The 22,675-nt window shown below is 32.5% G+C and overlaps 1 protein-coding gene across 2 annotated transcripts in view; it reads right to left on the bottom strand.

Annotated features, from left to right (window-relative positions):
* The window catches only part of RUNX1 (RUNX family transcription factor 1), a 318,640-nt gene that overhangs the window by 46,966 nt on the left and 248,999 nt on the right, over nt 1-22,675 (bottom strand). For both annotated transcript variants that reach the window (XM_051984902.1, XM_051984903.1), the window contains one exon: nt 11,890-12,081. In XM_051984902.1, the coding sequence (XP_051840862.1) occupies nt 11,890-12,081 (192 nt within the window). The remainder of the gene's footprint in view (nt 1-11,889; nt 12,082-22,675) is intronic.

Genomic DNA, 22,675 nt, shown 5'->3' with positions numbered 1-22,675 from the left:
ATTACTTACTCCAACTCATGCCAAGTTGGATTAGAATTCAGTTCCCTTTTTACTTTACCAGACAACCTTAATCCCTCTATTTGGTTTATAGTTTGAGTTTAACAGAAGTTCTGAGAGAAGTGATATATGGTTCTAAAGTCCAAGGAACCAATGAAATGAACTGGAATAAAAGAAATGAAACATTCAGTTTTTAAGAAATTCTGTACTACCCTGCTCTAACATAGTTCAGAAAAGACCTTTAGGTAAAGTCAATCTGGGGGGGGGGGGAAATGACATTGGATGTTAGCAAGAGATGAACTCAAAATAACTTTGACAGGAAAAAAACAAATAGAATGATTTGGAGAAACTGCAATGATTTCACATTTACTTAGATAGCAAGGGCAACAATTTTTAAAGGCAACTTTCTTTTAAAATAAGTGAAATGGCTTCTATTCTTTCCATTTTCAATGACTAAGAAATTTTCTTCAACTCTCCTAATACCCTAACAGCCTCTAGTTGGGTTAGAGAATCCACACCTTTCTTTGTTTAGAGTCTATTCTTCAATTAGATATTTGCTGAGCTATAAGACTAGAAACATTACCTTCCAATCCTTAGCTCAACCCTCCACAATAAATAGTGGTTCTGCTTTATGTAATAGGGACAAGATAATTAATCTTTTGCTTATAGATGTTCTGAGTGTAGTGTTATAAACAATTATTTATTTTCTGAATCCTCTCCCATTTGTTACAAATTTCAAAGAACACTGGAGATGATTAGCTCCTATCAAGAATCAGAATTAGTATTTCATTATTAAGATCAACTCATATAATTATTTATCTTTCTCCCTGACACATTCCTTTTTCCCCCTTTAAGAGGATGTCCATGAGGCAGTAACCATATGCCACCAAAATCATGACCCGATCATCTGGCACAGTATCTATGAAAACATTCCACCTGTAAATCCATTCCTACTAAAATTTACTAGTATATAATTAGTAAGGTGTTGACAGAATGCCAGATTGGAGGCTCATTTAAATAAATTAGTTTATTAAACACATAGCTTTGAGGTACTTGTAAAGATATTATAGTCATTTGATGATCACTTGTAAAGTTAGTGGAAGGGTAGTGATAATTCTATATCATGTAGTTTAAATGCAGACAGTATCTGCCCTACTAAGCATGGTTAAGTGACTCAAATTAGCCAAAACATATTGGACTATAAGCAAAGTATGAAATCAAGGAAAACAATTTTTAGGAAATTAAATAATCAGAGAGTGTCAAGGAAGCAAACTATTTAATTAAGATTATTTACCGTAATAAAAACTATGATATAAAGATAGAGCTTTGTGTTTCCTTAGTATTTATAGAGTTCTTATTAGTTGTCTTATAAAAATCTTCTTAAATAAGTAGTTTGCACTTGAGAAGACTAAAAGTACATAGCTATGAGTAAGTTCTAAACATCTGTAGTAAAATGCTTCTACTTTTATTAATTGGTAAATTTTTAGATTGACTGTAAGGTGTGAATGAGACAGGATACAGTTGTGAATGATATTGAACATTTAAAATCCAGTTCTATCACATATGTTTTTATTCATATAATATTTTCTTTTGGCTTTCTTTTTTTGGTTCATGGGAATTAAATGTGAACTCCTTTGAAGTCAGAAGTATGATGGCAACCTTGGAACTTTCCTTAAATGTTGCACCTGGACAAAGTATTTTTTAAAAATAAAATTATTCCTTTTCAATGTTTTTGGCTTTACTCTAAATTCATTTCAAATGTCTTAAGTATTCTTCTTTTCTTGGTTATTAATGGCCATTTACATTATTACCAGTGACAGTTCTAGATCTTGCTGGAATTTCTTCTTCCCAGAAAATAAAATAATTCACTATCACTACTTCTTTAATTTCAATAACAATAACAACAAAATCAGGACATATACAGACTGATATCAAGTATAAGTTTCCATTGAAGAATCTGAGAGGTTTCTTTAGATAAAAACTCAGATGTTTCTTATTACTGAAAAGAGATTAAAAGAGAATTTCTGATTTTGCAGTTAGATGAGTATGAAAGGCAGAATATGGTTGATGTTACAGATGATATTTTGCATACTTTCATCTAAAAATAACTTGAAGGAACTGATTCTTACAAATAGAGGCATTCTCCTCATATTGAAACTGGATGACAAAAGGAAGTTGTAGCTAAATGGAAGAATGACTTGTAGGTCCTTCTTAGAGATATAAATAAATTAATTGGTTTTAGTGTGCATCCAAGAATGAGTGGAAAATATTTCATGAGACACTTGTACATCTTCTATTATGGTAATTATGTTAAGCATTTGTTTTAAAAAATCCATTCATTCTCTCCATTTAAATTAACATGTTCCAAAACCTTTTGCAGAGAATAATAAAATGGAGAAGTAATAAAAAGAACTATATAAGACCCTTCAGAATCAAACACTATAACTGTGTGATGACATTCATGAGCCCAGGAGCACAGTGAAAATTATATTAGGAAATATGATTCAGGACTAAGTAATAAAAGAAGTCAAAGATCTAGAGATTAAACAAGAGGCCTCCGGTCCATATTTAACGAACCAGGTCTTCAATAACAGAAGATGGAAGTACTAGAAATGGCAAGCAAGTAAAAACAAAATTAACTATACATTAATGAGAAAATAAAATCAGTTGGCTATATATAGATAGACCATCAAATTTTTAGAGCAAGGATTAACATTGATACCAAATTTGAAGAAATATAAATAAGAAAATATGGTATGCAATTAAAATAACACCAAACTGACCTATTTAAATAAGATATTAATACCAAAAAAGGGGAAAGATATAAAAGAATAAGCATCAACAAAAATTATTATCATTTCCCAAGGACGTTTAATCCATAGACAATTTGCCACAATGAAAAGAGTTTAGAATTTTCCTTGACCATAAAACATTTGATCTGCTTTCCTAATAGAGGTATAAGAACTCTGAGAGTTATGACAGTTTAAAATATAAATTTGTAAAATATATAACTGTAAAAAGATGAATAATGAAAGCAACCATCTCCATAGTTCTTGTAAGGATAAAATGTAATATTTATAAGGCACATCCTAAACTTTAAATGCTATTATTTTAATAATATTTGATAAATAAAAATATCCCACTGCTAGGCATATACCTTAAAGAAATCAAAATTAGAAAGACAGAATTCAAATACCCCAAATTTTATCACTTTTTATAGTAGTGGAGAAATACAGATTAGATATATTGTTTGGAGTTTTGTTAAATAAATCATGAAAATAATATTCTTATTACACTATTCTTATGCTAAAAGAAATGATAAATATGAGAAATATAGAGAAGCAATGCAAGACATGTACTGATAAAAAGTAAAGCAGACAGAATTAGGAAAATAATATACACAATAGACATAACAATGTAAATGGGAAGAGTATTGGCAAAATCAAAATTGAAAGCTATAAACAAACTAAGCTTGTTCACCAAGAAGAGATATGAGAATGCATCTTCCTCTCTTTTTCACAGAAGAAGGAACTATGGATATAGAACATTACATATGATGTTAGAGTTAGATGATTTGTGGTTTGGTTTTGCTGACCTTTTTAAATTTTCTTCTCCTTTTTCCCCTACTATGTTATAAAGGACGACTTTCTGGGACTTGAAAAGAAAGTGATACACATATTCTAACATACATAGATATAGGTATATATTTGTATATGTATGTATATATGTACATATACATGAATTTGGTTAACAGCTCTTCTTTCTATACATAATTGTGAAAGATCTCTCATTCCAACATCTTCTAGTACATTTTATATAGGTCTTGTTTGGAGAATTTGGAGAATATTGTGGCACATTATGTAAAATTTTCTCAGTATTTTTTTGCCAAATAGTGAATCCATACTCTAGTAGTTTGTGTCCCTAGGATTATTGAACTCCATGACCCAGCATTTAAATGCTTCTGAAACGGATGTACCTAATCTGCTTATTGACAAATATTTCTATTTTTTAACCAGTGCCAAATTATGCTGAGTATTGCTTTGTAGCATAGTTTAAAGTCTTATATTACTGGGATTCCTTCTTTCATTCTTCTCCCTCCCATTATTTCCCTTAAAATTATTGATCTTTTGTTCTTCTAAATACATATGTAATAATTTGATCTAGTTCTCTTAGATAATTTTTGTTTATTTGATTTGCATGACACTGAGAGTGTCAGTTAATTTAAATTTTGTTTTCACCAATATTAATGTGATCAACCTATGAACAATTAATTCTTTTCCATTTATTTAAATCTTTATTCTCTGCAAAAATTGTTTAATAACAATTGTGTTGATATTCTTTCTTTCTTTCTTTCTTTCTTTTTTTTTTTAATACCATTAAGAACAATGTAATTTTTCTGGTTTTCTCTTTTGACAATATCTTGTTCTTTTTTTGGCCTTGTGTGAACCATGATTGTTATAAGTACTTTTTTGACTTGACCTCACGTATAATAATTTCTGTTCCATCTCCTCATTTTAACTCTACTTGAATGTTTATGTTCATGTTTCTTAAACACAATATCTTTTTGAAATCTTTTTTTAATTCGTTTTGCTAACTACCTCCATATTATAAGCATGTTAATTTGTCATTTACTATTATGAAAATTTAGTTCATATTCTCAGATATTTTCTTCTTTTACTCCTGTTGCCCCCTTCTATTTACAAATGATAAAAAAGTGGGTCAAAAAAGGAATCTCATTAATATTATTTCTATAATTATTTTTCAAAACAACAGCCATCTGTATATGCCTCCATTATTTTTTATTTTTGATATTGATATTTTGCACCCAAGTACATATTTTTACATTTAATCCTACTGAATTTCACCTCATTAGATTCAACTCAATAGTCTATTGTGTGAAGGTTCTTTTAGATGCTCATTTTTTTCATTTAGTATAATGGTACTTCCTTCCTCACTTGTACCATCTTACAAATGTTGTGAGTATATGTATTTATTCAAATTATTGATTGAAAATGTGAAAAAGGAAAGAGTGAGAACAAATTCTTAAGAATCCTTCACTGGAAACTTTCAGTTACATTAACTATTAACTATTAACAATATTCTTTGAGTCTAGTTGGGAAAAAGATGGGAGATATAAAACAAAAACTTCAGGAGATGGTAGTTTCTAGTCATGGTATTTTTTTTCAAGAATTGAGAAGAATTTGACATGTCTGAAGAAACTTTGGAAAGAACTACTAGTTATCAGAATGATGATGATTGAAAACTGAGAGCAATAACTGAAGTGGGGAAATATATATTGAGCAAAACAATAAATGTTTAGCACATGTTTGTTGATTGAGTAATCAATTGAACTGGTCTGATCACCAAGAGTATTTAGAGAAGAAAAGTCAAAAGGACATTTCTTAGTTTCTTAGTTTCTTAGTGTTAATACTGATGAAGCAGACTGGAAGGAATTTTTAGGGAATGTGGTACAGTGGAAAAGGAGGGAGGGATCAGATCATCATCATTCTACCCACAATAATACTGAATGAATTGAATACTACCCACAGTAATATTACTGTGGGAAAATCACTTAACTTTTCTTAAAAGTCATTTTTTTTTCATCTTGAGTATAAAAATAGCAATACCTTTCCTAAATTCTTTATTGGGTTATTCTGAATATCAAAGCTTTGTAAACTTATAAAACTGGGCATGACATGAGCCATATCTATAGATGCAGATCCTAAGAGAGAAATCAATGATAAATTAATCTTAATATTCATTCAAAAGTTATTTGTAAGTATGGATGCAACATTTCTGCTTCAATCAATATTATGTGTAAAATCAATTTTTAAAATATGGTTATTTATTTACTCATAAATCTCTAATGATTTTAAGAGTGTTTCAACTATGAAAACATTTATTTAAATACCATTGAGATTTACTACAACCCACAAAATCACCAAGTTGTCTCCTTAATTCACCTCATTGTGATAATTTTTCTCACCATGTTCCTAAAACAGCAAAACTCATATTTCCTCTTACCTTCCCTGCTATAAAAGGAAAAAGTTAGTTCTCTGAATTTCTAATTCTATTTCCTTGTTTTCATGATTTGAGGTCAGAGTATTAATATTATATAGATTCATTCAAAGGAATATCCTTTAAATTGAGAGAGAGATAACTGTCATCTATTTAGAAATTTGTATACTTAAAGTCTTACAAAAGCAGAGATAACAACCAAGTTATGGGAATGTACAATGTATTGACCTACATAAACTTATATCCAAAAAACAAATGTCTTTCTATTCAGTTTGATGATCTGGTAAAACAGGAAGTTAAGTTGGCTCTTTTATAGTAAACCTCAACAAATAAACAGTGGTTTAATGCCATAGCAACGTGTCCTCCTTTATATTTGTAAGCTGTTTGTATAATTTGAGATGTTTATTTTCAGGTGTTAGGGGTCACATATAATTCTGAATAAATAAACAATGAAATAACTTTAATTCAGACTCACCAAGTTAGAGCAGAAGGCCTAACGTTTTGAATTAGCTCTCTGAGATGACAGTATTTTCCAGCTTTTATGTAAAAAGCATTTCTCAATGCAATAAAGTATTGTCCTACTTTAAAACTGAAATTAAGTCAGCAAATATTTATCAGGTGTTTAATATTGCAAGGCATTTGTTAAGCACTGGCAATGCAATGAAAGGAAAAACTCTTTGCTTTCACACTAATATGATTACAAATTGGATGTGGTAGTGAGAGGCAAGAAAGGGATAAGAAGATAAGGAATTCAATATTGAATATATTGACTTCAAAATATTTATGGAACACCCAAATTTAGACGTCCAATTTTAGATGTCTTTTTTTTTTTTAGAGATGTGAGTAAAGAAATTAGAAAACTGAATAAGTTGATCCAATAATCATCAGCATAGAGATTACACCAAAATCCATAGGAGCTGATGAGAACATTTATTGTTAGAGTGTGATTTAAAGATGAAGATCTGGCAACAGAAGCTGACAAACAGTAGTCAGACAAGCAAAAGAACCAGGATCCTGTAGTGTCCCAGAAACCTTGAAAGAAGAGAACATCAAGAAGAAAAGGATAATTCTTAGTCAAAGGCTGCAGAAGTCAAGCAGGATGAGAAGGGAGAAAAGGCCTCTAAATTTGGGAATTAAAAGATGACTGGTAACTTTGAAAAGAGGAGATTGGAAGCCAGATCACATAATTAAGAGAAGAGGAAAGGAAGTAGAGGCATAAATCAAAAATAGAATTTTAAAGTAGTTTAGTCATAAAAGGAGTCCAGAGCAGACCATTTAACCAGCGAGGATGGGCAGGTCAGCTGAGGACTTTTTGAGGATACTTAAGACATGGACATGATTGTAGGTAACAGGACAGAAGTTGATAGAGTTAGAGAGATTGAATACAAGTAAGAGAGTGAGGATGAAAGAAGAAGCTATTCAGATTATTCATTTGGAGAAAATGAATCTTACTTTATAGCAATAATGTCTTCAATGCTTCAATGGGGATAGGGGGACATTCCCTTAAAATGAATGCTTCTTTTCTTTTCTTTTCTTTTTTTTTTTTTTTTAAGAGGTGAAACTTTTTTTTTTATTTTTAAATTTTTATTTAATGATTACTTTATATTGACAACATTATCCCTTGAATGCTTCTTTTCAAATAAAAACATTGAATGGTGAATTTTATGTCTAAAATAGCTGCTTAAATATAATACTGAAACTCTAAAATTAAATCTACAAGTATTCTATTTGACTAAATGCTGAGAAAAAATTAAACTTTTAGTTAATAATTTATTTTAATTCTTGTTAAGTTCCTAAATACAGAAAAGGCTTAAAAGGCTGCTAAAATCTGACTAGAATAAAATGTTAGCTAAGAAGAGGGGAAAAGCTCAAGTTTTAAAAATGAAATATTCAAGACATTTAATATTCAGTCAGTTGATAAAATTTTGTACAGGGCCTACCTATATGCTGGGAGCTATGTAAAGAGCTAGGAATTTGAAAGGAAGGAAGGAAGGAAGGAAGGAAGGAAGGAAGGAAGGAAGGGAAGGAGGGAAGGAGGGATGGAGGGAGGGAGGCAAAAAGTAAGAAAGGGAAAAAGGGAAGGAAGCAGGGAGGGAGGGAGGAGGGGAAGGAAGGAAGAAGGGAGAGAGTAAGGAAGGAAAAAAGGAAGGAAGGAAAAGATGGAGGGAGGAAAAGAGGGAGGGAGGGAGGAAAGGGAGGGAAGAAAGGAGGAAGGGAGGAAAGGAAGAAAAGAAAATATTGTACTTATGGAATTTCTAATCTAATGGGGGGAAATGCAAAAAAAGGAACTGAAAAGGGGAGTAGAGAAATGGGGAGAGGGACATAATGATGAAGTGCATCATGTAGCTAAATGGGAAATGAATGGATGGTTGGTTAAGTGCCTTCTTTAAATGGAGATTCTGGGAGGAAGTCTCCATTTTTATCCTTCCAGTAATAAGAAATTCATTCAAATTTCCCAATAAATAAATCATCAACAGATATAGTTTTTTTTTTCCCAGAGAAAGTCCAAACTATCAACAACCACATAAATAATACGTTCTAAATTACTAATAATTAAATAAATATAAGTAAAACTAAAATTTGTGATTCTAATTTGTACTTATCAAACTGGCAAAGGCGACAAAAGGTGGAGGACCTATGAGAAATTAGGTATGCTACCACATTATTGTTGGAGCTGTGATTTGGTATAGCCATTCTAGAAAGCAGTTTAGAACTATGTCCCCAAATTACTAACTTTTATATACTCTTTCACTCAATTACCTTTATGAACAACATAGCTATAACACAAAGAAATCAAAAGAAGAAGAAAAGAATCTAACAGATACTTTTTATGTTTATCAACAAATCATGGAATGTGAATGTAATGGAATATTATTGCTCCATTAATAATGATGAAATGGACAATATCTCAAGAAACTAGGAAGACTTCTATGAACTGATGATGCAGAGCAAAGTTATAAAGGTTCAGGGATATAGAAAGGTTCAAGTAAGATAAGTAGTGTCATTTTATTCATTAGTAGTGAAAAAATAATTTTATATGAAAACAACAGCCAACATTCCTACATTTCCTGAACCATAAATTCACAGGGGAGGCAATATATTCATGTCACATTTTGAAAAGAAAGAATAATGGAAATACATTAAACAATTTTTTAAAAGTGGTTTCCAGGTTCCTGGACTACCACAAAACAAACTTATTATTGCTTAGACATTATAGAAGCTTTTTTCCTTTCTTTTCTTCCCCAAAGAAACAAGAAAAAAGTGATGATGTTGAACCTGATACTTTGCTAAGCATATACTGTTTCAAAGTAGCTGAAGAAGGCAAGTCTCTACTAATACCTCTACCCACGCAGCTACTGAAAGTTTTGAGAAGACAAAATACTACATTCATTTTATTTTAACAAAGTATATTTGGAAATGAGATTCATTATTCACCAAATTAGTTGAGGTTAAGGATAATAAACAGTAGCTGGAATTCAATTTGTATTTATGATTATCTTTTTCATTGCTTTAAAAATATACATTGCATTTTGGGTTCCATTATTTGTAGAAAAAAATTCTTCTAATTATGTTAGTGGTGTATTACTAAGCTATAAATTAAATTTTAAAAAATCATTTTCTTTTAAATCAGAAAAGGACTTGATGAGAAAATTATTTTCTAAAAACTCATTTTATCTAATAATAAACAGAATTTGGGAAAGAAATGTGACCTAATCTATTTTATTTGTGTCCAAAGAAATAACTAATCATTAATTACATAGTATTTTTGTTAATTCACATCTTTTCCCTCTTTTTTTCCTTCCCCTGTAGTGATTATCGAATAAACTTTGGTACTAGGGAGAAGATTTTGATTCACACAAGTCTGCATCCTAATGCATTTTATAATTTAATTTATTTAATGATGAAAAGGTTGAAAATAGTGGTGAGACAGTATTGATGCCTTATTCATTACTTCTGTATCCCTATGGCCCTAATTTTCAGGGTCATTTGGGATACTTATTGTCCTATTGATTGAATAATTACCCATTTGAACTCAGCTTATTATAACTAGAATCACAGAATTGCCACTGGTTGGTTGATTTAAGCAATTAATCAGATTGGGTTTTGTCTGAATAATAAATAGTTGGGTGATCACTCACTATGAAGAAAAATGGAATTATTCTGAAATGGCATTTTCCATTGAGCCATGTAGATGTGATATCAGATTAAGTCAACAATGTGATTCATACAATTAAAGATTTTTGTTAAGACTCAGAAGAGCCGGAACTATACAAAGATGCCATTTAACAGCTGTCACCAGTACTAAGCTCTCCTAAGTTTTCTTTGGGACGGGCTTCTTAGGGAAATGAATTCCATACTAATACAAAAATCTCCTTAAGGTTGTAATTCATGTACAAAACAAACAAAAAAGAACTATGTCTATACATTAACAATGCCTGCGGAAGAAAGCTGTACCCGCTGCAATTGTTCATTTAAGTAAGTCCCACTACTTTCAACCTTCAAGTCAAAGTATATTATCCACAAGGGAGTTCTGAAAAATCTATAGTTTAAAAATATCGAGGATAGACATCAAGATATAAAACTGATGGATTTGGAGTTCAAATTCTTCCATAGATGCTTGTTAATTGTGTGACCTTTCTCTTCTCCCCAGTTTCCTCATTTGTAACTTGAGGATAATAATAGTACATATTTTTTAGGATTGTTGTGAAGATCAAATGAAATAAAATATAAGTAAAGCATTTTGCAAACCTTAAAGTGCTAAATAAATTTTAGTTGCCATTTTTGCAATTATTATCATTGGTTCCTGGAAAATTTGACCTCAGGCAAAACAGAGGGCCATTAACATGTTATGCATGGGGATAGTTGAAGGATACAGTGGGATTTTAAAACTGTAGAAGGGAGGGTTTGGCCTTTATCATTAATGATTATATTACAAAATTATGTTAATCAGAGTAATGTTATTTGAGGTATACCTGAAAGTTTAGTAAATGACCTCAAGTATATCTAACATAAACATCAGATATTCCCTAACTGCAAGCTTCTACCAGCACATTCAAGATCCTAATACTCTTCTGGCTATCCATCTGTGTGCTGAAAATACCACTTATCCTTTCCTGTTGAGTTTTACCTGAGTCTTTTTAAGGTGGCATGATCATTTCAAAAGAATAGTGACCTTGTGAACCTTGTGACCTTGAAGCATCTAAAAAGTAAAGGGTCTTAGATATGGTTTTTGATTCTAACACTTACACAATAATGATTTGTCCACCTGACTTATTTGTTAGCAGAATTAAGCATATTGTCCATAGTGATTCTAGAACAAATAGTGCTTTCTACCCTACCTATTGCAGAGCATTGTTATTAATTTTTAAAAATAACGATCAATCTTTTTGCTAATACCTTCTACATTCATATAAAAATTATTGCATTCTTTAGTGTTTTCAGTACAGAAATATATAAAAAACTTCACCTTTAGAATTTCTCAAGTATTGAGACAATCATATTTGAAAACTGTGTATAATCTGAAAATTAGGATTGTGGATTATTTCTACCTTCATCTTTTTTGCTCTAGTATAACATTCTAAGCTTCATAAATTCTATCAAAAAGTTTAAAAAAAGGATGACTAAAGCTAATTTCTTTCAGTCACTGTACATATTTATTTATCTCTTTAATCCTCCAAATTTTACTCCTTTTCTGGTGGTCCAGGTACCATCATAGTCATACAAACTAATGAGCATCTTGAAAGGTTTAAATAAGTCTTCTAAAGAATAAACAAAATTCTATCCAATGGGTTTTACCTGTATGGATATGAGTTTGTAGATGAGAAGGGGAAAAAAAAGGAAAAGTTTTATTTGCATTTTCCTCTAGGTACTTACCCTGAATCTGACTCTGAGGCTGAGGGTTAAAAGCCGTTGTGTGGTTCAAGGAAGCTCGTGGGTTAGATGTGGGGGCTGGGTGGTGTGGACTGATTCTCATTGCAGTACGGCGTAGTTGTTCCAGTTCACTCAGTCTTTCTGAGAAGGACAAGCTCCCCGGCTTTGTCTGTTCATCTATTTTCTGACGATGTCCTGTTTTGGGAGGAAGAGAGGGGAAGGCAAAGGAAAGAGGGAAAGGGAGGAAAAGGGAAAAAAAAAAAAAAGATTTAAAGAAAAAACCCTATTGACATCTGTACTTGTGGATTTTTTTTATTCCATGTTTTCTTCCCCCCTCCCATCCTCTTCCCCCCCTTCTCTCCCACTCCTTAAATAGACTCACTGGTATGCAGCAAAGTTGGTTAGTTCCCAGTGGAAATTCAGTGAAAGAAAGGGATTTTAAGCCAGTTCACACATTGTCGCCCACACACTAGAAGGCTACTAATGTCTCACAAGCTGTAAACTATACTCGTAATGTATTTGTCCAAATGCTCCATAACTAACTCCCCAGGTACTTACTTTATGTGGGCAGAAAGCAATGCGGATAGTTTGAAGGGATGAGGACATTTTTATAGTCTGTGCTAAACTACAGGCACAGCAGTTAGGTAAGTAGTCTTGGTTTGATAAATCATTAAAATCACTAGATTGTAAGTAGGTTGGATCATACTGCAATCACAAACTACTATTACTTTTGAAAGCAAAGAATTAGGTCTTAGAGGCCCACTGCAACTTGATTTTTAAACAGGAAATGAGTGATATTTTATAACCTCTTAGGCAATGATGATTTCAACCCCCCTTTAAAATATATTTAAAGCACTTCAACTTGCCTTTCCACCCTCACAAATTTTTCATTAATATTCTTCATTAGTTCTGTAACTAATTTCACCAACATGAAATTAGAATATCTTGGTAAGAGACTTGGTAAGAGATATAAGTCAAATTAACATATGAAGGCCTTTTGGTTCTCCAGGAAAATAGGGAAAAAGAATGAGTAACTGAAAATGTTTCTTGGCAAAGAGTTTGTCAGATATCGTTAAAACCAACCATTATCTTCAAACAGCAAAAAGATCATTTAAAAGTGGACGGGTCCAAGATTTTTTTCTCTAATTTCTCAGACAGTATCTAATTTCATATCAAAATTTGCTTACCCTCTTTGCCTCAATTTCCTCATCCATAAAATGAGCTGAAAAAGAAATGGCAAACCACTCCAGTATTTTTGCCAAAAAAAAACCAAACTAAAATGAGATCGTGAAGATTTGGATACAATTGAAATGACTGCACAATAGCAACCAATGGAAGGTAAAGTGGAAGGGGGTTTGAACTTAAAAGTCAGGGGATCTGAGTTTGAAACTCTACTCAGAAGATCTATGTAACCATGGACAAATCACTTGACCTTGTTTGCTTCAGTTTCTTCATTTGTAAAAGGTTGGAGAAGGAAATAGCAAACCACTCCAGTATCTTTGCCAAGAAAATCCCAGATGGGGTAACAAGTCAGACATGACTGAAATGACTGAACAACAACACAGAACTTGCAATATAGTGGTGGATATTGGTAGCTAAGCATTTATTGATCCCCTTTTGCAGTTATTTTATAAATTTTTTCTAAAGGTGAGATTCTTGTCCTCTAATATTTTCCTTAACTCTGCATGGGAAGACTGTATATAAGTGAGCACTGGCCAACTGCATAAACATGGCTCAGATTGTCAAATGAATGGAAACAAGATTGGAAAAGTTTGCTACTCTTCTGTAATAAAGTACTCTTTCACATACCCTCAACATAATCTTAAATCAAAGAGGGATTTTTAAAATTTATTTTTTTCCCTGTGGAGAAAATTAAAGATCAGTTTCCAGTAGCTAAAATTCTAAAGTTCAAATTTTATAACTTGTATTTTAGTTCCAAATCTCAGTAGCTCAACTTTTCTTCCTGCTGTCAGGCTCCTTGGCAGAGTTTGCACTGTCTCAGATTCCAGACCAGAAAAAGACCCACTATATTGAGGTGACTCTCAGCATTAACAAGACCTTTTTGGCTCTCAAAAAAGGAAACATGCTTAAGTATAATATTTATGTGGTTTAAGTGCAACTTACCTTCTTTCATTTGTTTGAAAAGCAAATCTAGACTCAGGTTGAGAGCCTGGGCCCCATAACACTTGCCTTTAATGAAAACCCACTGTGATGTAAGTTATACATATATGCGAGATGTCTCAGATATGCAGATTACTTTGAGCCTCAGGTTTTGGATATAGGTATCAGATGTCATATAGGTATCACATGACATATGTGATTTGTTTCATTAAGTAAAAAACAAACAAAAATAAAATAAAATAAAAAACCTTCCTAAAGTTTAATTTCATTAAGTAATGCTATAATAATCTGATGTTTCTGCATAGTATTTTTTTCATTTTTGTTCTCTGTCTCTCATGTTTTCCAGACAAATAATCTTACCAAAAAAAAAAAAAAAACATTTCAATTGATAAATCACATAAAGAGTTAATTAAACTCGATTAGTATATAGCCTAAACTCAACATAGTAACCAAGGGGAAAGGAGAAAATAAGGTAGTAAAGTAAGGGGAAAGATCTTTAAAAAAATTCATTGCTTCAAAAGATTATTACTTAATTGTTTTTGTTTTAAACAATATTTCAAAGTAACACATTCCCTTGGATTTCTGCCAAGGGAAGCAGATGATCTGATGGGAATAGTCTTGAGATATGTGTTTTTAAAAATTCCACTGGCGTACATAGCATTCATGACAGTTGGATTCTACAAAATTAGTCTTTGAAGGAAGGCCATCAGCAATATAAGCCTCAGTAAGGAAGCTTGGTGACCTGTGCTAGAGAGAAATGGCCCTCAGATTTATAATTTGGGGTAAACATCACCAATAAGATAAAAATAAGGGTTGCTTATTTCCTCTACCTCTTGATGTCTCATTTTGAAAAGAAATTTTTACCACTGAACAATTATCATGAAGACAAAATTTTACATTTCATTACATGTCATTTAGTCATTTAAAGAAATGAATGATGACTGATAATTGCAGTCTTCAGTAATAATGTTTAGACTTAGATTACAACTATGACTAACTCAGAGAAAATGATCTTTTACTATAAAACATTTTGTAAGCCCTGAAAGTAGCTAAGGGAATAGGAAAGGGTGACTACAAAGTGATTCAGAGAGAATTCTTTCCCCTAATTGTGTAATCCATAGAACTGCAGGAATGACATTGATTTTGCAGGGAACCTTGAACTTATTCTCATTAAAGATTTGTAACATTCAGGTTAAAAAAAAACATTCAAAAAAAGGTAAAAAAAATAAACAAAAATTATATCAAAGGTATGGGCAAATTTTTATTTATAAACAAGATCAAAACTGAGTTAAATTTTTCTTAAAACCATCAAGACATCATGCTTCAAGGTCTAAAGGGCACCTTGTATTTTCATGAAATATAGATGCATCCAATCTATCTGGAAAATTGAATGTCTTATAGTTCTCATTACCTATTGTTTTCTTGCAAGTAGAATGCCAGTTCCCAACCCCCACAATGAATTTTAGAGAACAGCGGAAAATTTCCCAAGATTTCTGGTGTTTTTACTCAAAAATCAATGTTAAATTCATTTTTAATTAGATAAAAATACCCTTTCAGGTTCAGAAGACATAGGGGATTCAATTTGGATTGTACCCAACTGACTCAAACACTGGATTCTGATCCTGACTGAAACATAAGCAGGTTGACAGTATTGGCTTTGAGCATGTTCAAAGGTGATTATAAATATTTACTTGGTGATGTTTAATATTGTGGCTGACCATAGAGATAGCACACTAGTCCTTAAAGAAAAACTTAACTTTTTTTTTGAAGTTTCATTTTTTTCTTATAATTATCTAATCTACCACACCTTCCCACTTTATGAAAGATCATTTAGAAGAGGTGCATCATACATGTCCTGCTAATTATAATACAAAACAACACGTGGTAGGTACAACTTAGTCCTATATGTAGATTAAATGATTTTTTTTCTCCCCTAAAAATGGTAATGACGCTTGCTTTTGTGACATAACTAATTCAGAGAACTAAGGTTCAATCTTTGACATCCGCTTTCTGATTGCCCAATGGACAAAAAGTTCAGTCCAAAAGTAGCTGGCCCTTCTCTGGAGTCCAGCAAATCAATATATGTTTCTAACCAGGCATAGGAAAGTAAGGGGAGCTATGCCTACATGAACTAATTTTGTATTCTTGCTGAATATCCTTTTCATGCTATAATTAAATTACGTTTTTTTATTAACTGTAATCTGGTCTACAAGTATCTTCTTTTGTTTCTATCCAGAGAATGAACTACTAGCTTGACCTAAATTACACCTGGCACAGATCAACATGGCAAGTTCATTAGAGAATTGAAAAACAAAATGTTTGGTAAGCACTGCGGGGACACACACACACACACACACACACACACACACACACCCCAAAAGATAGTCCCTACCATCAAGGAGCTTACAATGTAATCTGTAACAATTAAAGGATTCAGGGATGGGGTAGGCCTGAGTTAATATAATTTATGAAACAAATTATCTTTTCTAGAGTTCTCTTCCCAAAAAATCTACTCAAATGCTTGCAATTTTTAAAGTATAGTGCTTTAACCTACATGAAAAAAATAGATAATGGAAATTTAATCACTGCAAGGTCAATACTTTTTTGTTTGGACATGTCTTTCAGTAGAATTCAAATCACACTAAATAAGCAGCCTCCATATTCTACTTTGACATAGTAGCTACCCTGAGGCCATATTACCTTTTCCCAGTAGAGAGCTGTCTCATCAACATAAAATGTAATTGTTGGTAAGGTATTTTGAGGTAGTTTAGAAATACTGTAGCATCTCATCTGTCTGGCACACTTACAGAATGATACTCCAGATAAAGTAATATAGTTCTTTTAATCACCAGACCTTGATGAAGTTTATATATTTTTGACAGAAATTTTTCTAAAATGAATTCTATATTTCCTAGCCCTTTGTAACACACTAGCTTTTTTTCCTTGATTATTAGCCTTTTCTTAATAATTCAGAGTTGTGAATCCAGATCTCATTATTAAAGTGCCTTATAATTCTGGCATTCTCAAGAACTCTTGTATGATACCGGGCTCTTTGTCTCTAGACTAAATCTCTTCCCATCACAGTACTTTTGGAGTTTGGTCCCTGCCTTCTCTAACAGATTCATTGCTGCTTCTAATCTGATATGGGCCAAAAATTTATAATCCAGGAAATCTTAGAATAGTGCAAAAAATTCAATTCAATTCATCAAAGACCATACTGAGGGCAGTGCATTGTGATAAGTATGAGGGAAATACAAAATTGAGGTCTGAGGAATTTCTCTGCATAAATAATATGAATTTTTACAACAGTTCTATTTTTTTTTCTCTTATTGATTTTCAGGCAAATTTTATAAAGTAGAAAATGCTAGAATTTGGATTCTCTTTGGTGATAGATGGCAATAGCTATATCTCTCTAATGTAAAGAAATAAATTATCACACTCATTGATTTTCTGAGTTGTAAGTAACATCTATAACTTTCTCAAGGATAATGATATAAGGGGATTAAGATAAATCAATTACACATCTTAGAAACTGGGTGTGTCCTACAATTAGAACTCATAGTACATGGAAATGAAAGTAAGCATGCTATGGTTGTTCAGTTGTTTTTCAGTTCTGTTCAACTCTCTGTGACCCTCATTTGGTGTTTTCTTGGCAAAGATATTGGAAAGATTTGCCATTTTCTTTTCCAATTAATTTTACAGATGAGGAACTGAGGCAAACAGGATTAAGTGACTTGCCCAGTGTCACACAGCTAGTAAATGTCTGAGGTCTGTTTTGAATTCAGGAGCATGAAACTTCTTGACTCTACGCTTGGTATTCTTATTGTGGCATCTAGTTGCCCATTGTACGATACTTTAAGTGGGGACTTTGAGGCAAGGAGGAGAGAAGAAAAGGAAGATCAGAACAGACATTTCTAGTTTTTCAACAAAGTAGGAGGAGAAGATATTTGTTGAGAGAGAGAGAGGAGAGGGAATCAGAACTTGAGAAGATCAAAGAAAGTCTGAAACAGTCACTAAAGGGAATGTGATAGTTAATCAAGGAAGAATAAAAGCTTTGCCATCCAGTAGTGAAGGTCAATGTAAAATCAGATAACATAAATATATAGTGGAACTTTTCAATATGATTGGTAGTGTTAAAAAAAAAAATTAAATCTATCTACCTATCTGCCTTTGGAAATAAAAATGTTGTAGTGGAAAACATTCTAGATCTTGTATCTGAGGGACTGAATTAAAATTCCTGTTCTTCCATTTAGAATTTGTGTGACCAGGGGAAAAATAAAATAGCCTCATTGGTTGTTTTTTCATTTGCAAGATGAAATAATTAAATTGGATGATCTATAAAAGTAGATCTTTCAGCTGTAACTCTATGACTCTATAAGCCTATACCATAATTTCTCTTTGCAAATAAACAACATGGGACTTACTTAGCATTACAATTAAGATTAATTAATACAATCATCTGCATTTGTTTTAGTCAAAACTATGCAACAATGATCCTTTTCTTTCTTAACTTCTTTATCTACAAAACAAAATTTAGAATACTAAACATTGATTGCTCTAAGGTCCTCTAAAAGTAACAAATGTTAATGGCTTACTCTACTAGTTTCTTAGCCAGTCTATCCAAGGATCATGTTAAGTATTGTGCTTCCCTAGGACATAGTGAGCTGTTTTGAAATCTAGCTTCAGTTAACCATGAGGTTAAGATCATAATTTTAATGCTTTTTCCCATTCAAATAATGTTTGTATGTTAAAATAGCCCTATCAAGAATAACTCCAAGCAAAATTGTGAAACCTCTCTTTAATATCATTTGCGCTTCCTTTTTGATCATTTGGCTATGACTCTAGTCCTCAGGGCCATTTACAGTACTACCTCTCTAAAGTCTGTCCTATTCAGTTTTTCTTCATGCTCTGACATCCCACCTCATCCCTATCCCCAAACTTATTATTCATATTTATCTCTTTTTGTCCCAGAGTGAGATACTTTGCTCTTTCAGGGAACTGAAATTGTGTTGACAAGGATTAATATTCTATTCTTCTTAGTAAAACATTTGAACTTTTATAGGCATCTCCTGTAGAAGTACGTCTGGTATAGCAAAAGAATACTAGATTTCAAGTCAGAAAACTTCAGTGCAAATTCTGTTCAGTTACATATGTCAAAATGATCTTGGTAATTAAATCAATTAATAAATATTTATTTCACACTTACTATGTGTTAAGCATATAAAATTAGAAATGAAACAGTTTCTAACCTCAAGGAATATACATTCTAGACACTTTATTTCTTTAGGCCTCCATTTCTTCATTTGTAAAATAAGGGAGTTGGGTTCAAAGTTCTCTGAATCTGCAGTTCAAGGGACAGGATGGCATCAACTGTGGAAATACTAATAGTGATGTGAATATCAGATTCTGTAGGAGATTGATAGGGAATGTATTTATGAGGATGGAAGAATTTGAGTCTCTTAAATACATACTCTCAAAATGTGGTTACGCATAGGGTAAGCCATGATACCTTCCTACAGTTGTCCCTGCATTGAGTGAAGAACTAAGAAAGGCCATCATAATCTCTAAGATCCCTGATCATACAATTATACAAGTCTTGATATTTCTATCATTGTAACTTCTCTTCCATGTTAATATCTGACATTAGTACTATTCAGAACCTCTCACTTGTATTCCTGGGATAAATAGTCTCCTAAGTCAACTCCCTTTCCCCCTTTTTCCCGTCAGTCTCTCCCTCCCCAATCCCGAAGCTAAGATAGAAAAACTTTGGAATCAAATGATCTGAATTAAAATATCACCTCTGATATTTGCTACCTGAGTAAATCACTTAACCATGATGGACCTATTTCATCATATGTAAATAGACCAAACATAACCTCTAAAATCCTCAAAAGCTCTAAGATCCTTTTGAGCTATTTATCCATTCCATATAAAGCTAATAAACCAATCTGCCTAACATGGAGTTTTGATAATAACTCCCCTGGTCAAAAAAGCTTATCTTTCCACTGGTTCTACATAAAGATTAAATTTATAGATTGGCATTCAAAGCTGTCCCAATCTGATTCCAGCTGACCTTTTCATTTTTATCACATGGTACTTCTCTTCATATGTTTTCTGTTCTAATTACATTTTTTCAATAGCCTTACTATTTTCCAAAATCCTCCTGCACTTTCTTGTCTCCATGTTTTTCTTCACATTATTTATTCTTTATGCTTGAAATGTTATTCCTGCCCCCCCCTCTACTTTATTGGTTCATGTTTCAAATGCTTCAGGTCCCCCCTTCCCTCATGTTAACTTGTTCTTGAAAACTTTCCTTATTTCCTCTAGCATACATGACTTTTTCTTTCTTTAGGACTTTTAAAACAATTTGTACTTTTTTAATATACAACTTAAAAAAAATCTAGCTATTGGTATATATTTTATTTTCCCTATTATGAATTCACAGGCATTTTTATTAATCATCTACTCTCTATATAGTGCTGAGCTTAAGCACTGGGGTACAAATAATTTGTTGCTAAGCTGTTTCAGTCATGTCCAACAGTCTGTGACCCTATTTGGAGCTTTCTTGGCAAAGATACTAAAGTGATTTGTCATTTCCTTCTCCGGTTTATTTTTACAGATGAGGAAACTAAGGGAAACAGGGTTAAGTGAATTTCCCAGGGTCATACAGCTAGTAAGTGTCTGAGACTTGATTTGAATTTAGGTCCTCCTGTCTCCAGGCCTGGTGCTTTCTATACTCCGCCACTTAGCTGTCCCCATTCAGGTAATTACTACTGCTATTACTTCTATTAGTAGTACTTTCACTGCTGCTTCTGCTGCTATTACTACTACTGCTGCTACTGTTGCTGCTGCTGCTGCTACTACTACTACCTAAAATTTATATAAGGCTTAACATGTATTAAACACTGTGGTAAATACTTTATAAATATTTCATTTGGTCCTTACCACAATTCTGGGAGACAGGTGCTGTTATTATTCCCATTTTAAAGATCAGGATCTGTTAGGTAGTTGTTTTAGTCGTGACCCCATTTGAGGTTTTCCCAGCAAAAATACTGAGGTAGTTTGTCATTTCCTTCTCTGGTTTATTTTACAGATTCGTATACTGAGACAGGCTTAAGTGACTTACCTGGGATCACAAAGCTAGTAAACCTAAGGTCATATTTAAATTTAGGAAGATGAGTCTTCCTAACTCTAGGCCAGACACACCATATACTGTGTCATTTAGCTGTCTGTTGAAAACCTAATAAAATAATTTATACATAATAGTGTTTAATAATTATTGGCCAGACAATGTTGTATTGTAATACACTATTTTCCCCTTTGAAATAACTATCTCACAGATTGAGTATATAGCTTACAGGAAAAAAATCCACCCCCTCCCTCCCATGCTTCCCCTAAAGAGTAACTAATATCCAGTTTACCCAATATTATCTTTAGGATATAATAGAATAAAACTGGTTTGGAGAAAAGGCAGTTTCAGTTGTTCATTTCTGGAAATGATTCAACTTACTCAAGTAAAAAAATGCAACATAGAATATGGAATTTAGTAAACAACAATCTCAAAGGAAGTTCAAATAGGGCATAAATTATATATTTTTCTTTCATCTTACCATGTATGTTTTATTTTCAAAAAAAGAATCACTGCTAGACTTTCTGAGTGTCATCCTCAAATAGGCAAATAGCAGCCAAAAGTCTTCTTCATCTCTTTGTAGTTTTCATCTTCACACATCCACACACACACACACATGCTTGCACATGCACACACACACACACACACACACATACACACATGCCCTGAAAACATGAGTGAAGAAATAATTGCTAGAGACAGGAATAAGAGCAAAAGATATAGAAAGAAACAGTAAAGGAGTACATAAAAGGTGGCTGAGATCAAAGTAAAATCAATAACTAAGCTAGCCTTCAAACAAAAAGATACAATTTTGTCTTTTTAATCCTCTCTTTTTAGTATCTCATTTGTTAATTTCCCAGAACATATCATAAAGTAAATTCCAAACCAATTGGTCCAGGTTGGAGAATCTTATTTTCATTTTTGGATGTTCTCTGAGGTCCAGAAATCAAGAAATGACTTCAGCATTGATCTTTTCATCATCTGCCTTGTGACTTATGGGATAATTCCATTTTATACCAGACATAAGGGATTAGATTTTCTTTTTCTTCTTGAACAGGCTTAGCCCTTCCATCATCAGATCAGGCAATCTCCTGTAGTATACTTTGAAAGGCAATGCAAAAGTTCATATTAATATCAACTCTCCTTTAGAGTAAGAAAATTTCTCAAGAAGGTCTCTGCATGTGTGTGCATATACATACATATAATATACACATGTGACATAAATGCAAACACACACATATATTTATGATCATAATACTCCTCTTCATATGTATGTGTGTATATATTTGTGTGCATACACAAGACACATTCATTTGCACACCATACTAGTCACTCACTCTGTTGTAAGTAACTGTGCCAGACCTTGGAGACAAAAAGATATGTAAGATCTGGGGCCAGCCCTGCTCTTGCCAGAGTTACTCTGGCTTCTCTTCAGTTATCTCACCATAACAATTATTCGAGGAATGTGCTCTGGTCTACAAAATGGATGTTACCAGCCTCCTTCAAACAATACTGACTTTTCTTATATCACACAACATT

This window comes from Antechinus flavipes, chromosome 3 (assembly GCF_016432865.1).
Source record: "Antechinus flavipes isolate AdamAnt ecotype Samford, QLD, Australia chromosome 3, AdamAnt_v2, whole genome shotgun sequence".
Classification (NCBI taxonomy): domain Eukaryota; kingdom Metazoa; phylum Chordata; class Mammalia; order Dasyuromorphia; family Dasyuridae; genus Antechinus; species Antechinus flavipes.
Note: the sequence above shows the minus strand (reverse complement) of the source record. Positions and strands in the feature narration are given on the sequence as shown.